The 15,606-nt window shown below is 38.2% G+C and overlaps 1 protein-coding gene across 1 annotated transcript in view; it reads left to right on the top strand.

Moving 5' to 3' along the window:
• LOC122810706 (fibrillin-1-like) overlaps window positions 1-15,606 on the top strand; it is a 532,858-nt gene that overhangs the window by 92,439 nt on the left and 424,813 nt on the right. The window contains exon 17 of the mRNA XM_044082270.1: window positions 10,476-10,622. Coding sequence (XP_043938205.1) covers window positions 10,476-10,622 — 147 coding nt within the window. The remainder of the gene's footprint in view (window positions 1-10,475; window positions 10,623-15,606) is intronic.

Genomic DNA, 15,606 nt, shown 5'->3' with positions numbered 1-15,606 from the left:
TAACCTCCTGAGTTTGTCAACAATACCCATTTTTGGTATTGTGTCAAATGCCTTGGCCAAGTCAAGGAAAAAAGTGTGAATGATTTTGCCCTCATCCATTGCTTTGCTGACCTTCTCAAAAAAGTCCACCAGGTTGAGTAGGCATGATCTGCCTTTCACAAAACCAAACTGGGTTGGTCCAGTGTCTGGAGGTTTACTATATCTCTGTTGATCGTCTCTATGATAATTCTTTCCATGGCTTTACATATAAGATTAGTGAGACTTATGGGTCTGTAGTTTCCAGGGTCTCTAGATGGCCCACCTTTGTGCAGAGGTATGACTGTTGCCTTTCTCCATTCATAAGACACAAAGCTTGTTTGGAAGCTACATTAAACAATAATTCCAGAGGCCCTGATAGGTCATGTTTCATGCTATTTAGAAGGCATCCTAGGATATTGCCTGGGCCCATTGATGCAGTGTTCTTGGTTTTACAGATAGCATTAAGGACCTCTTCCCTAGTGATAGTAGGGGGAAGTTATATTTGATGGTATTTCCTGAGTGAAGGTTGAGGGAGAAAGAGGGGTAAAGTTGGAGCTGAATTTATCAGCCACGAGGTGTGCTATATCATCTGGCTCAGTATAGGTGGTTCCATTTACAATGAGCTCTACACACAATTATTTATTGCCTTTGAGGTTGTGACAATGTTAAAGAATGCTTTGTTGCTGCCTTTGGCCTGGAGGCCAAACTTACCTCAGACTTGGCTTTGGTAGACTTTATTTCTCCTCTGAGTTGTCTGCTTAGTTTGATGAGAGTGATTTTATCTTGCTGGGTACTGCACTTCTTAATTTTTGCCATGATTTTCTTCCTCCTGTTATGCAGCCTATTGATTTTGTGATTCCACCAGGGTGGCTTGTTTTGGAGCTAGTTCTGCACTTCTTCCTGGAGGCTATAGCTGCCTCTATGCAGCAATTAACATGCTTGTTCAGGGTTTCTGTGAACAGTTCTGATTAGGCAGCAGTGTTCTCATGGTTTATGGGGCTTGACATTTTGCCAGGTAGTTAATAATGGGACCTTAGCCTTACAGTAGTTCCTCAATATTCCAGGTTTAGCTGGGGGGTCCAGGTTTTATTTTTACTTCATAGGAGTGCATTTTGTGGTCTGACCATACCAGGGAAGGCATTACGATTGGGGGTGTGCAGCAGTCTCCCATATTAGTGAAGACCAGATCCAGTATGGCTGCAGCCTGGCTGGTGTATTAACTATCTGGTCCGGGGAGTTTGTGTTTATAAAATCAAGGAATCTCTGTGGGTGTACATTTGGTGTCGTGTAAGATTCCCAGTTAATAGTGGGGTAATTAAAGTCACCCATGAATATGGTATTGGGTTGAATGGTTAGTGTTTTTAATAAGTTTAAATTCATGGTATGGGTTTCCTGGGTCACAGAGCTGGACTTATAGCTTGCATGGAGATGGTACTGGATTTTACGTATGATGATTTGAACATGTAGCAGCTGAAATGCATTTTCCTGTTTGAACAGCCTTGAAGTATATTTATTTTTGATGTAACTAGAGACACCTGCACCTTTAGTCCCTGCCTGTGAAATAGCTGACCTAAATGTTGGAAGGCATTATAACCGTGCACTGTTGATGTGCTCTCCATGCCTTTAAACCATGTCTCAGTGACCACATAGATATCAACATTCTCTAGGGTGAAGAGAACTTCTAGGGAGTGGAATCTTTTGTTTAGACTCCTAGCATTGACCAGTAATATCTTTATATTTTCTTGGTTTTGTCTTGCTATGTCAGAAGTACTTTCAGTTTGGCATTGCCTAAAAGGGCACTATGGGGGGAAGACAATGTTTTAGCTAATATTCGAAAGCCTAGAGGGGAGAGGTGCAGACCATCCCTGGAAAAGGAGCATGGTCTGTTGACCATCTCCTTCCATGCTGACAAATATTGCACCCACTTAGAATGACACCAGAAATTAAGCCAATTATTAAAGTCCATCATCTTTTGTTCGTATTGTGGCATCAGTCTTGGAGAAGGCAAAATGCTGCTCAATGCTAGGCTCATACCAGCTTGAGACACATACTCTGAGACTTCCATGATGTCTCTCTTCATATAGTATAGGGAGGTATGTCTCAGATCATTTACTCCTACATGCATTATGACTGAGTCATATTGGTAATTGTGGTCCAATGACCTGAGTGCATGTGTAATGTGACAGATCCTAGCCCCTGATAAGCAACTGAGTGTAACTTTCTCCTTACTCAGCCTTACTCGCTTCTTCGCATTTACACACTAGTTTGTAGTTCAGACTGTTAACAGTGTGTAAAAAATTACTAAGTAAACATTTTTTTAAATGAATAGGGGAGGAGGCTGCGACACAGCAGTCTGGTACCATAAGCTGCCCCTGCATTGGAAAATATTAGGCCAACTATGAACTTAAGACTGCAACTAATTTAAAAGACAACTACCCCTATCTGTATTAGGAGATTTAGAGATAAATAACAACTATGTATGCACTTACCTCTAACAGCACCAATTTCTTTGACACTGTGGACACTGTTAATAGTTTTTTCAGACAAATTCTCTTTCAGCCTCATCTGTTCCTTCCTCCAATGTTTCCTAATGATTCACCCACAAACATACATACCCACTCACCTTACACTCACAAAATCACTTTGGATCAGCTCCTTTGATTTTCAAAATTAAATATCAATTACTGTCTTCCTGACAGTAACCATGAATGTCTGTTAGGAAGTATGAAGTCCCTTCTAACAAGCCTCCTGCATTATCCCTTCAACTGGAGTTTATTCACTGACTTCATTTCCAAAGTTGAAGAACAACGGTTGTGATGTTCTTACATAAAGGATGTTCCTTTATTAAACCTGGGAGTTACTGGTTAATTAATTTCTTTGGTATTCTTTGCAAGGCTAAGCATGTTATTACACTGCTTCATAGGTTCATAGGTTCATTGGTCATTGCTAGGCTAATGGCACAAGAGCCTTTACAAACCTAGCCAATAATACCCAGGATATGGCAGTATTATATCTTAATTCCCCAGATATGGGATGGAGTAGTATTGGGGTAGTGGGTCTTTGGGTGTTGGAGCCATGAGTCATTTTACAGACTACCTCTGTCCATAAGAGACATTGGGCGGTACCCCAGGAGTGAATTTACAGTTCTCCATCCATTTATCCAAATTCTTTTTGAAGAGAGTGAGGGATATGCTTTGTTATACAAAGATGGGATGTTTATTCTATAGACAAGGCAGCCTTTGGGATATGAATCTGTCTCTTTAGCAAGTTCTACTGCAGTCAGAAATAAGGTTCAACTACATGGAATGCATTATCCTTGTATAAATATTTTTTCAAATATGTACCATTTTCATCAGAGCTGGATCAGAGAATTCCTTGTACGCCAGGAATATGTCCACTTATAGTAACCAATATGGGATGGAGTAAAGGGTTAGGGCCTTTAGTCGGTCTGCATAAGACATGTCTTATCCTTGTATTTTTTTAATGAAACACCTCTGGTGCCACTCCATTTGGTGTAAGTGCCTGGTTAGGTACATGCAGAAGGGAGCACTGTACTCGACAATGGTCCTGATGATGACCAAGTACAATGGAACTATGACTTCATTTGATCTTGATGTCATGCCTTTACTTATAAGTTGATCCACATAGAAGGATTTTCTCACTACTTTAGCTACCTGGTGGTCAAAGTTTAGGTTAGTATCTATATGTGTTCCTAGGTCCCTCACCACTGGGTCTTCTTCTACGGGTGTGCTATCAATATTATAATTTTTAGGGATTTCTAATTTACTGAAGGGTATGAACATGCAATAGTTTAGCAATTAGTCTCTGACCATGGTTTTGGCACCAGTTGTTTGTCATTTTTCGGCCTGTCTGTAGGATATCAGCATCATTTGGGTATTCAGCGATTGCTCCCAGCTTACAGTCGTCAGCAAACTTGGTGAGCCAGAGGACCCTCAACATTGGCCTTCACTTCAGAGAAGTATATACCAAACAGGAGGGGTCCCAACACTGAGCCCTGTGGGATACCACCAATAACAGACTTCCTATTGGAAGTGGATTCACCTATCTGGACAACATATGTCCTGTCAGTGAGACATTTGGCTATCCATCTGCTGATGTAGGAGTTCATACCTAACCCAATAAGTTTATCTATGATCCCTGAGTGGGTGATTGTGATGAAAGTTTTGACCAAGTCTAGATAAGTGGTATGTAGTGTTTTGCCCTCATCCATGGCCTGGTGATTATTTTTAAGAAGTCCACCAGATTGCGCAGGCAAGACCTCCCTCTGACAAAGTGAAATTGGGTCTGGTCCAGTTTTTGGAGGGTTCCTATGTTGTTACTGATCAGACCCATGATAATAATCCCTATGGCTTATACAGTGCTTTTATGTATAGCTCAGAGTAGGCCTCAGTGTCATCTGGGTTCTGAGGGGCTTGGAAGTTTAATAAGCTGTCACTTAGTTTGAGGTCATTGGCCTTAATAAAGTTCTTAACATGTTTTGGAGTTTGATATGGGTTCTAGGTTAGGTATAATACTAAAGGATATCATTTTATGGTCAGATCATACCAGGACGGAGTTAATGCTTAGGAGGGAGCAGCATCCCCCCATGTTTATGAGTAGTAGGCTAAGATATGTGTACCTGTAGTTGGGGGCTAACTAGTTGCTCCAGGGAGTTTGCATTGCTGAAGGTCAGAAACCTCTGAGCAAAAGAGAATTATGCGTAGTATAAGTCTCCCAGTTTATGGACGGGTAGTTGAAGTCACCCACAAGTATAGTGTTAGGCTGAATGTTAACAGATTCCAGTAGGTTTAAGTAGGAGGTGTGGTTTTCCAGACTCATGTCAGGGGATCTCTAGCTGGAAGGATATGCTAGGGGGGTGGGGGTGGTCACACCTATGGTTAGTTGAGCATGGAGTAGCTCAAGTGAGTCATGTTGTTGGACCACTCTAACAGTGTACTTGCCCTTTATGAACACTGAGACACCTCCTCCCTTTGATTATCCTGAGCCGAGGGGGATAGCCTGGGTACTTTCTATGGTTCTGAACCATGTTTCTGTGACTGTACATACATCTGCATTCTCCAGGGTAAGGAATGCTTCCAGAGAGTGTAGTTTTTTTTTTTTTTTTTATTTAAATCCTAACATTGAACAGCTGTGCTTTTAGGTAGTCATGAGTGAATTTTGTTACATTGCAGGGTTTAACAGCTTGGCATGGCCTAAAAAAGGCATTGCAGGGATAGATGAAGTTTTTGTCAGTATCCAAAAGCCAAGTGGCACTAGAAACAAGTCAATTGGTGAATTTTTGCTGGTACTGTGTCATCATCATAGATGAAGGTAGGATGCTACACAAGGCTAGATTCATACCCACCAGGGACACATATTCAGAGAGCTCCATCCTGTCTCTCTTTATATAGTCCAGTGAGGTATATCTTAGGTCGCTTACACCCACATGGACTATGGCTGTTCCATACTGGTACTTGTGGTTTAAAGACCTAAGTGCATGCATGATCTAGCAGATCCTGGTTCCAGACAGACAGTGCACTGTGATCTTCTCTTTGTTTAGCCTGGTAAGGGAGGCATAAGTATGTCCAAAAAAAACATGAAAACCGCAGAACAGTAAGGAAAAATTCTTTACTGGTGCATCCGGTGGCATGGCTTACGCCTTCAAGGAATAATTAACACGCCATACAGCACATATTTTATACATCCCTTAATTGCATAATAAATCCATTAATTAATTAATTAACCAGTTCCCATTACCATCATATAAATCCTTTAAAATATACATATAAATATTTAAAGTTGCATTGCACATATTTTTTAGAATGACATTGCACATATTTTTTTAGAAAAATTCAATAATGTTCCCTAACAAGTGAAAAACTATAACACTTTAAAAATACAGACAATGAAGAATCCAACTGTACTTCTTACCCCACATTTAGATTAATGTCCAGATTTAACCCCTAGGATATGAGGTACCAAAATGTATAATACATTTTGTTTCTAACAACATTAAACTATTCAAAACGTCCTCTCCCTGGCAAGCTATAGGCTTAGCTAACACACTGTAAGAGAAAGTGGAATCTGAACCACCATGATATTCCCTAAAATGCTCTGCTACTGGGCTTTCTAATCTACCTCTCCTGATGTCTCCCAAGTGCTCCATAATTTCTTTTTTCATTGCTGTCTTAGTCTGCCCTATATACCACTTGACTGGTGAACATCCACAACCAGTTATATAAATCACCCCCCAAGATTCAGAATTATATTGATCCAGGGCCCTATATGTCCTACCGTTAATATTAACCCCATCTATATTTCTGATCTTATCACACACTTTACACCTGCCATAATGGAAACTACACCTTCTCATATTTCCCTCTCTACCGTACCTATACCTAGCAATTCCTTCAAATTCATAAATCTACTATAAGAAAAGGTAACCCTATCTGGGAACAATCCCTTGAGGCTGGCATCATTTAAAATAATGGGCAAGAATCTATCCACTAATTTCCTCAGAATCTCTGAGAAAGGTGAGAATCTATTTACAAAAAACATTTTATCCTTAACTTCTCCTTCCAAATTCCTGATCTTTATCATTTCTTTTTAACTGAACTCTTCTGCAGTCTTTAAATTGTAATACTGCATTGCACTTTCCTCAATATCGCGATATTGCGTATAATACGTTACAGTGTAGACTTTTGTATATAATTGTATGTAATTGCTTTAATTTTCCATATGCATGTCTAATGTTCACAATTGTACAATTACCACATTACTGTCTATGTCTCGCTTTAAGCTTCTATCCCCTCTATACTGTTTCTAAAATGTTTTTTAAATATAAATAAAACTGGTTTCCATCCATCTGTATCAAACACCATGATCAATCAAAAGATTTATAAAAAAAGATTTTCCAAGCATTATATTCCAATCTTTTATTTTAATATTCTTTCACATACGCTTGACATATCAACTATTCAATCTGTCTGTTGATCTGACTGTCTGTTGTTGTTGTTTCTTGTTTTGTTTTTGTGTGTTGTTTGTTTTTTTCCTGTTTGTTATTTTTTCCCATTTTTTTTTTATTGTTTTTTGTCACCATGTCATCATAATCCTCTGTATTCATATCCTCACAAAATAAAAAAAGAAGCGTAATAAAATTTTTCCCTCTTCCATCATTTCAGAATATGTGGAAGTCATACGTATAGCCCTGATAATCTGACCCTTAAAAATATTAACAAATAGATTCCTTGGGTGATTACTAGTATATTCAATATAATTGTTGGAAAACAATCTAGATCATTTTAAATTTAAACACACCTCACCTTTAGAAAAACATATATCCAAAGAATAAGTCCTTCCTTTTATTATTAGTTGCATAAATAGAAAATGCAATACTAAAAATTCAAAAATTTAATAAATTTTTCCAAATTATCATAAGTACTGTCCCACAATATATAGTGTGAGCTATTCCTAACACTTTTTTTAGCCTTGTTCTCGGCAGAGCTTAGAATATATTCATCATAACCCCTGCTGAGTACTTTGTCCCTGATCTTCTCAAACTCATCATCCAACCTGGACTTATCCAAAGTATTATTCGCTATGTGGACATATACTCTGTATGGCAATGATGCAACCAAATGGGGGTTGTGCATACTGTCAACCTTGAGGAAATTAACAGCAGTGTCCTTCACAAAGGGCTTAAGTTCAAATTTCTGATTTTCTCCCATGAAAAATAAAAAGTAAAAACAATATGTAAGGAAGTGTGGACCAAAATCAGTAGGTATTCGCTCAATTTCTACTTTATTAAGAAAACCAAAGAAACAACAAATGACAAAGAAAGAAAACTTTCCAGTGAAAGGCAGTAAGAGATTTGAGATGGTCAAAAGCAGGATGTACCTCAAATGTCTTAAAGCACCTCAGTCTCCTTTGAAAAGCGTTGTTATATTATGGAAGAGTTTTGCTCCTTGCTGAGTTGTTAAAAGGAAGTAAGCTAGGAAAAAAAACAACGAAGAAAGCGAGCAGGGAAAAAGAGCGAATGGCGATCTAGATAAGCACAAAAAGACATAGTGGAAACACAGTCCCTGTGCATTATAACGTTAAAGATCCCAAGGGTGATTTAACAATTTAGCAGAATTTAGGTATTGAGCATATTAGCAGAGATTGTTAGCTGTGACGTTTCCACACCTTTTGCCATAATGTCAGTTGCATTGTCCTTAGAGAGTTTAAAATTGCACTATGAAGGGTAGTGTGGATCAAGAGGAGCTGATTGTCATACTGTTTCTACTTTTACACTTTTTTGAACAAATAAATGACAGACATAAGGTGAGCAAGAATGTGGTTGGTGGCAAGGGGTGGTCAGTGTGGCAGGAGTGTGCAGTCTGAGTCCAAATAATCAAGGGATGTAGACAATAAATCAGGGCTGGTGCACCCAAAGATTAATGCACCAGGAGTAGACCAGAGAGCCCCATGTGCTGAGTTCTGTTAGCAAGGAGAGCAGATAGAATTCTGCCAGAAATCATGGAGGTTTTAAAGGTGAAAGAAGTGGCTTTTCCCAGCAGGTATGAAAGGCTCAATGTATGGTGAAAATTAAGATTAACACACCAGTCGAGTAACAAAAAAGAATGGCACTGACTTACACTCTGGAGGAGTAACATGCCATTAAAGAAAAAAGAACAGAAATAATCGAGTCAGTACTAATTAGTTAGAAAGTAATCAGATCTGACAGCATAGATAATGGTGATATTTGCAGTGAAATTATATTTCATTAGAATCTGATGTGTTGGTGTCTCATGACTCACTAGTATAGATCAATGTCAAAAGGAATATTACTGTCTTTGTGCCTTAAGTATCTTAGGCTTTATTATTCATTCTGATGCAATAATCACTAATGGTTCTATGTATGGAGTAGTGGGTGAGATTCCTAAACCACACATGCAAATTATTAGGGCTTGTACACCAGAAGCCTTCCAACCAGCATGCTGTGCAATTCATAAACCCCCATTAATTTAGTCCATATGTGCGTACTCAGTTGTGTATAAGGATGTGTCCGGGTATGGAACTGATATGCAAATCAGGGTCCTTACCACCTTCATCAGTTCACAGACACATGAATCGAACCGCTGAGTATTGCACCTATGTACATTATATGCAAGAGTATATGTAATTATTATACTTCTGCTTTATTATTTTTAGGAAAAATGGCAGAAACCTATCTGAGTCTCACATAGCTGTGACAGGGGAACTGGGAAATCTGATTATAGGCCACCATCTTCACCTCCTGTTTTATTACTAAACTTTGTACAATGGAGCAAGGCATGCTGACAGTCTGGACAGTGGCACATAGTACCAGTTATGCAAATAATTAAATCATTAGACACTGGGTATATCTCTGTAGAAGTTAATTAAATAATACCCTGGAGATGGTGGTGTCATGCATCTGACAAATAACTTCTATCATTGTCTACCTTAAATGAATATACACATCACTCTCCTTATCATTCCATTTTTTGTTAGCTGCAAAAGATACTGTGGTCTCCAATATCATCTGTTCTAATTATAAAACATGTATAGCTTAACATATGACAGATATAAACAAAATATGCTTAAATAACAATCCAGAAATACATTCCCTGAACATCACTCAAGACATTTAACAGCATGTGTCCTAGTATAAAAGACAGATAAATCAACTTGAATGAAGATTTAGAGTAGTTGTGCATGCTCAGACTGCTATAACTGAGGTTATGTTCCAAGAGTGTGGTGTGTAATATTGGGCTAACTTGGGTTTATGAGTCATGGGGTGATACATTGGTGCAGTGAGTAGCATTGTTGCCTCACACCAAGATATTTTCCTGTTCATTCTCAGCTGAGATGCCTTCTGTGTTGAGTATGAATGTCCTCATTGCATATGTGTGAGTTTTCTCTGGGTGATTTGGCTTCCTAACACATTCCAAAGACATGTAGAAGGTGGATTATACACTCTAAGTTGTCCATAGATGTGCATATGCATCTTATGGAAGATCAACTGTGTCAAGGCTCTTCCTCCATTAGTATGAACATTTGCACAAGACTGTTGAAGTGACACTCTAACCTCATGTGCAAAACGTGGAAAAAAGGAGTTGTGAATTGATGGATGGCTGAACAGATGGAAGGATGGATGGATGGATGGATGGATGAATGGAATCATGCTACAATTCTGAATGTTTACATGGTGTACCAAATGCATTCTTTTGCATATAATCATGCATGATATTTATGGATCAGGTGTTCAGAATATGAGTCAGGATACAAAGTGCACAGAGAAGCTTGCAGGGATTTATCTGTTTTTCTTTGTTACATTTTCATAACTAGATCTATAAACATCTTAAAATATCATGAAAATAAAGCATATTTAAAGAGTGAGCAAACACTGCATTCTAAAGAATACCTCCTAATTTTATATCACACCCGCATTTCAGATATTGATGAATGCAGTGACAACAGTACATGCCCTACCAATGCCTTATGTCACAATGCCATCGGAAGTTACTATTGCTTATGCAAACCTGGATTTAAGAGTCTCTCAGGAGCAGTGAATTTTACCAGTGCAAGTGAGAGATGTGAAGGTAGGTGTAATTTATTGTTTGTTTCTTTACTGTTTGTTTCTGAGTGCTATATAACCGAAGATGATTAGTCATGGATATAACTCATATTATTTTGCTATTAAGAAGCAAACTCTGGCAGCTCATACGTCTCCCAACAAATTGTCTCCTGAAGCTGCAATGAACACATATAATAAATTATGGCAGTAGTGCAACTTTCAGTTTGAACTGGTCCATTTACATTTATTTTGCCTGTGATAAAGGCCTAATGGATGTGTGGATGAAACTGAAGTAAACATAAGTATAATAATCGACTTTCTCCTTTATATGGCTGAAGATTTTTCTCCTGTAGCCTCATGTTTGCAAGTCCTTTACTGCAAATCGTACAGTCCAAACTACCATTGAAAAAAAATAATGCATATTGATCTGACTGCTAATGTTTATATCATTTCACAATAAATCACACATAGTGTGTTTTAGCCAAATTAAGGTACAACTTCTCACCTGGATTAACATTGTTAACCAGCCTCATCCCTGAAATGCAGTCCTTCTGCAGTCTATGTCATCAGAACTGGCTGTTATTATTACATGTCAGTTTACATCAGACATAGCCTGAACGTAGCCTCATTTACAGACAAGGGTAGTAGAAGCAGAACTCTATGGCCCAATAACAGCACATTTTCTAAATGCTAATCTGCCTGTTTTTGAGGTGGTTTCAAAGACCCTAAATCAAACATAAGTATGTTGTTAATGAGGAATGCCTGTGTTAGCTGGATGAAATTATGCTAGCTGTAACCAAATCCAAAAAGATGAAAATATATTATTGACATTTATGCCTGATGCAGACATGCTATAAGTGGTCGGCTTTTTATATATGCAGATTTAAAGCCACCTGATTAATGGTGAAATTGAAGTAAAACTAAAAGTAAGGAAATATTTTCATAGATGGAACATAATCTCCACAACCATGGAGTGAATTGAAAAAGAAACATAAAAACAAAGTACAATGTATTTATTATTCACAGGACCACACAAAAGGAAGACTACACCAAAAAGAAAATAGTTCAATAAATATATGTTTATTAGGCGAGGGATACAAATTATTCAAAAACAATCATGCTGTCTGAGCAAAGCAATCAGCTTGCCTGTTTTAATTCTATATTACCCATAGAACAAATTTTAAAAATGTGGTGATCAGGAGCAAACATTTAAGATCTTGTAGCTCCCATTAAAGTAACACCAAAAAATCACAAAAGTATAAAAAAAGGAATAAAACAAAAAAATTGTTCCTCAAGCAATAGCACATGCACATGAAGTGCTTTTGTCTTACCAGCCTGCTGCTGCTTGAGGCACAATTTTATTTTTACTTTATTTCTGTACTGTTCCTCCCAGTACACACAGATGATCCCAATGTCTAAGCTCTGTCTGAGTGGGTTATAAATGAAATATGCCACTGGAATCAGCTTATACATTGGAGTCAACTATTTTCCATGTATGTTGGGGAACTGTTACTGACAGGCTACTATTGTCCATTCTAGTTTTCATTCTGCTAGGGATACAGAATTACTACAGTTGCTTTTAGTTTTGAGTCCACAGCCAGCATGAAAAGCAGTAAAAATAAAGAAATGGAAGTTGCATTTCAGTGATGTACTGTTGAGGTGTGAGCTTTAAATACTCCACTAATGCACAATAAATCAATCAAAAACTAGAAGATATAGAGGAATAATAAAATACCCATTTACAAGGCCAGTATTTTAAAAAGTTAAGTTATGCCTCTCTTTTTATTTTAAGAATAGCATTGTGTAATAGCAAAATGGGTGGTTGCGGTGGTGCAGCGGTTAGCGTTGCCACCTCACAGCAAGAGGCTCTTCGGTTCGATCCTCAGCTGGGGTGCCTTCTGTGTGGGGTCTGCATGTCATCCATGTGGTTGCATGGGTTTCTTCCGGGTGCTCCAGTTTCCTCCCAAAGACATGCTGTAGGTGGACTGGACACTCTAAACTGGCCCTAGGCATGAGTGTGTGCATGTGTGTGCCTTCTGTGGAAGGTTGGGCGCCGGGCTTGCTACTCAACACTGTAAAACTCCACTGCCAATCATGAGCCGACAGGTGATCCACTGTGGCGACCCCTAACCAGGAAAATCCAGAAGATTGTGTAAGAGCAGTAATCCACTCCTGTATGTAGGTAAGACTGGATTTACCACACGACAAAAAGCCAGCATCAGATGGTGATAATAGACATCTATTATGGTCCAGTTTAGAGAACTAACTGCACATTGCCTGTCTTGATAAAATTTTACTTTTTCAGATGTTACTTAAAAATAGTTATCTTTCTCATTTCAGGACACAAAACTGAGCATAAGTGCGGTAGGACGTGTAGACTCCCTCTCTCTTAAAAATTGTCTTACTTGAATACATCTGGGCTAATTCCAAAACAGCTCAGGTTTTTAACATAAATTCCAACAGGATATGAGGCATTTCTGAGGGCAAAATTGTGCTTCAGTGTGGTCTGTTTCAGCTGCTGGACAAAGCAGCAGACTCCCATACATCTTAACCTCTTAGCACAACAAAGCTAGACAAAGCCTTAAATAATAGGGACAAGGGCCCAAAAATAGGGATAGATTTTAAATATTGCTCTTATACACTTAGATGGCTGATAGAATGACATGATTTCTGTTTGCTGCCTTTTCTGAAAGATATGAAGTCTGAAACTTAAATGTATATCATTATTTAGCTACTTCAATCCTCTATGCTTTTTGTAAACCTACACACTTTATGAGGGACTGACCAAAACTATGACACTAAATCTAGACATTCTGTGAAAATCTGGACAGTTGAGAGGTGTGCTCCTGTTCCCCTTTTGTTTTGCACTGCATCAAGTGCCTGGTGCCTGAGGCAGCATGAGATTCAAGTGAAAGTAATCTATGCTCATATGTGACCTAACTCAGACAAATACATGTTTTTTTCATTAAATACTTTTTTTATAAATAATAATAATAATAATAATACACTGTGGTTTGTGACAGTGGCCCTGTTCAGTTGCCTGCCTTTGATAGCTATATCCATTCCTTAAAACAGAATGAATCTTTTAATAGTTAAATAATGTTAGTTAACATTGTGTGTGTGTGTGTGTGTGTGTGTGTGTGTGTGTGTGTGTGTGTGTGTGTGTGTGTGTGTGTGTGTGTGTGTGTGTGTGTATATACGTTTGTACCCATGTTTGTCTTGATGTAGTTATACTGCATGTGTTAAGATGATTGTTCATTTATTTATTTATTGGTTAATTTATTTATTCATTCATTCAGAGATTGATAAGAAAGTACTAGGCTAGCTGCAGTTGCGAGACATTTTAAGTCAAGCCAATTTCTCTTTTGATTCTTAAATTAACCTATCCCAGCAGGTATTATTTTGACCTTACCCATCCCATGGTCAATAATTGTATATCACTACAATCGAGAATAACTGTTAACATACCACAGATAATATGACAGGACCCATGCATGGGATTTAGGAGTTGCCTTTCTCCATTAATAGTCCACGAGGCAGTCCGGGATTAAACTTTCTGTTTCCTATCCATAGATCCAGGTTGCAATTGAATATGGACAGGGATGAGTTTTGTTTTTGTGGGATGGGAAATCTTTTCTAGGCAGCAGTATCATCAGCGAGATAAACCTGTCCCTCCAAACCATTCTGTCAATGTTGCAGAAGTTTAACTCCCTTGACTGAGTATTTATGATGTCATTTGACTTGATAATGTGTAGAAAAAACATCATTACTGGATCAGAGGATGCTTTGAAAGCCTGACACAGGTCATCTCTTAGCAATCTATAGGATAAAAAGTATAGTAACAGGGCTTTGCACCAGTCCATGAGGGACATGTTCTTTAGACTTTGCATCCTTTTAGTAAAGTATCTCTGTAAGCATTCCAGTTGTTACATGTGTCTGAACAGATTCATGCCAAATGTGGGCATTATACTGTGTGTGTGTGTGTGTGTGTGTGTGTGTGTGTGTGTGTGTGTGTGTGTGTGTGTGTGTGTGTTTATATGTACATTTGCACCTGTGTTTAGCTTGCTGTAGTTGCTTTGCCTGCATTGATGTGATTGTTTATTTATTTATTTGTTTATTTATTGGCTTATTTATTCATTCTCTCAAAGATTGATAAGACAGTACTATGCTAGCTGTGGTTATGAGCCATGTTAAATCAAGCCAGTTTCTCTTTTGATGCCTAAATTAACCTAACCCAGTAGGTGTTATTTTGCCCTTACCCATCCCATGTTCAATAATTATATATCATTCTAATTCAGAATAACCTGGATCGTACCATAGATAATATGACTGGACCCATGCATGGGACTTAGGAGTTGACTCTATCCATTAGTAGCCATGAGAAAGGTCGTAGTTAAAGTTTCTTTTTCCTATCCATAGATCCTGATTATACTTGAATATCAACATGGATGAGCTTTGTTTTACAGGGATGGGGAGTCGCTTCTATGCAGCAGCTTCATCAGCAACATAAGGCTGTCGCTCCACACCATTCTGTTGATGTTGCAGAAACAGTTTCGGTCCGTAGATAGAGTATTTCTGATGCCATTTGACTTGCTAATGTGTAGGAAAGCCATTATTACTGGGACTGAGGATGCTTTGTAAGTCAGACACAGGTCATCTCTTAGCAGTCTGTAGGATATCAAATATAGTAACAGGGCTTTGAATCAGTTCATGAAGGACATATTGTTTAAACCCTGTATCCTTTTATAAAGTAACTCTATGGAAATTCTAGTTGTTCAGTCTCTTTAAACAGATTCAGACTAAAGTGGGCATTATACTCAGTGAAAAACTTAATAAAGGCTGAGTAAATGGGGCAATGACATTTCTAGAATTAGACACAATCCATTTGTTAGCTGTGCGATATACAAGGACTTTCTTATGACAGTGGCAATTGTTGGTCAAAAGTTAGGGCACTATATGCATAACTTCCCAAATCCTGAACAACCGTGTCAAGTGTAAGGAATGAATGA

Source organism: Protopterus annectens, chromosome 9.part0 (assembly GCF_019279795.1).
Source record: "Protopterus annectens isolate FY-2018-M chromosome 9.part0, PAN1.0, whole genome shotgun sequence".
Lineage (NCBI taxonomy): Eukaryota > Metazoa > Chordata > Ceratodontiformes > Protopteridae > Protopterus > Protopterus annectens.
Note: the sequence above shows the minus strand (reverse complement) of the source record. Positions and strands in the feature narration are given on the sequence as shown.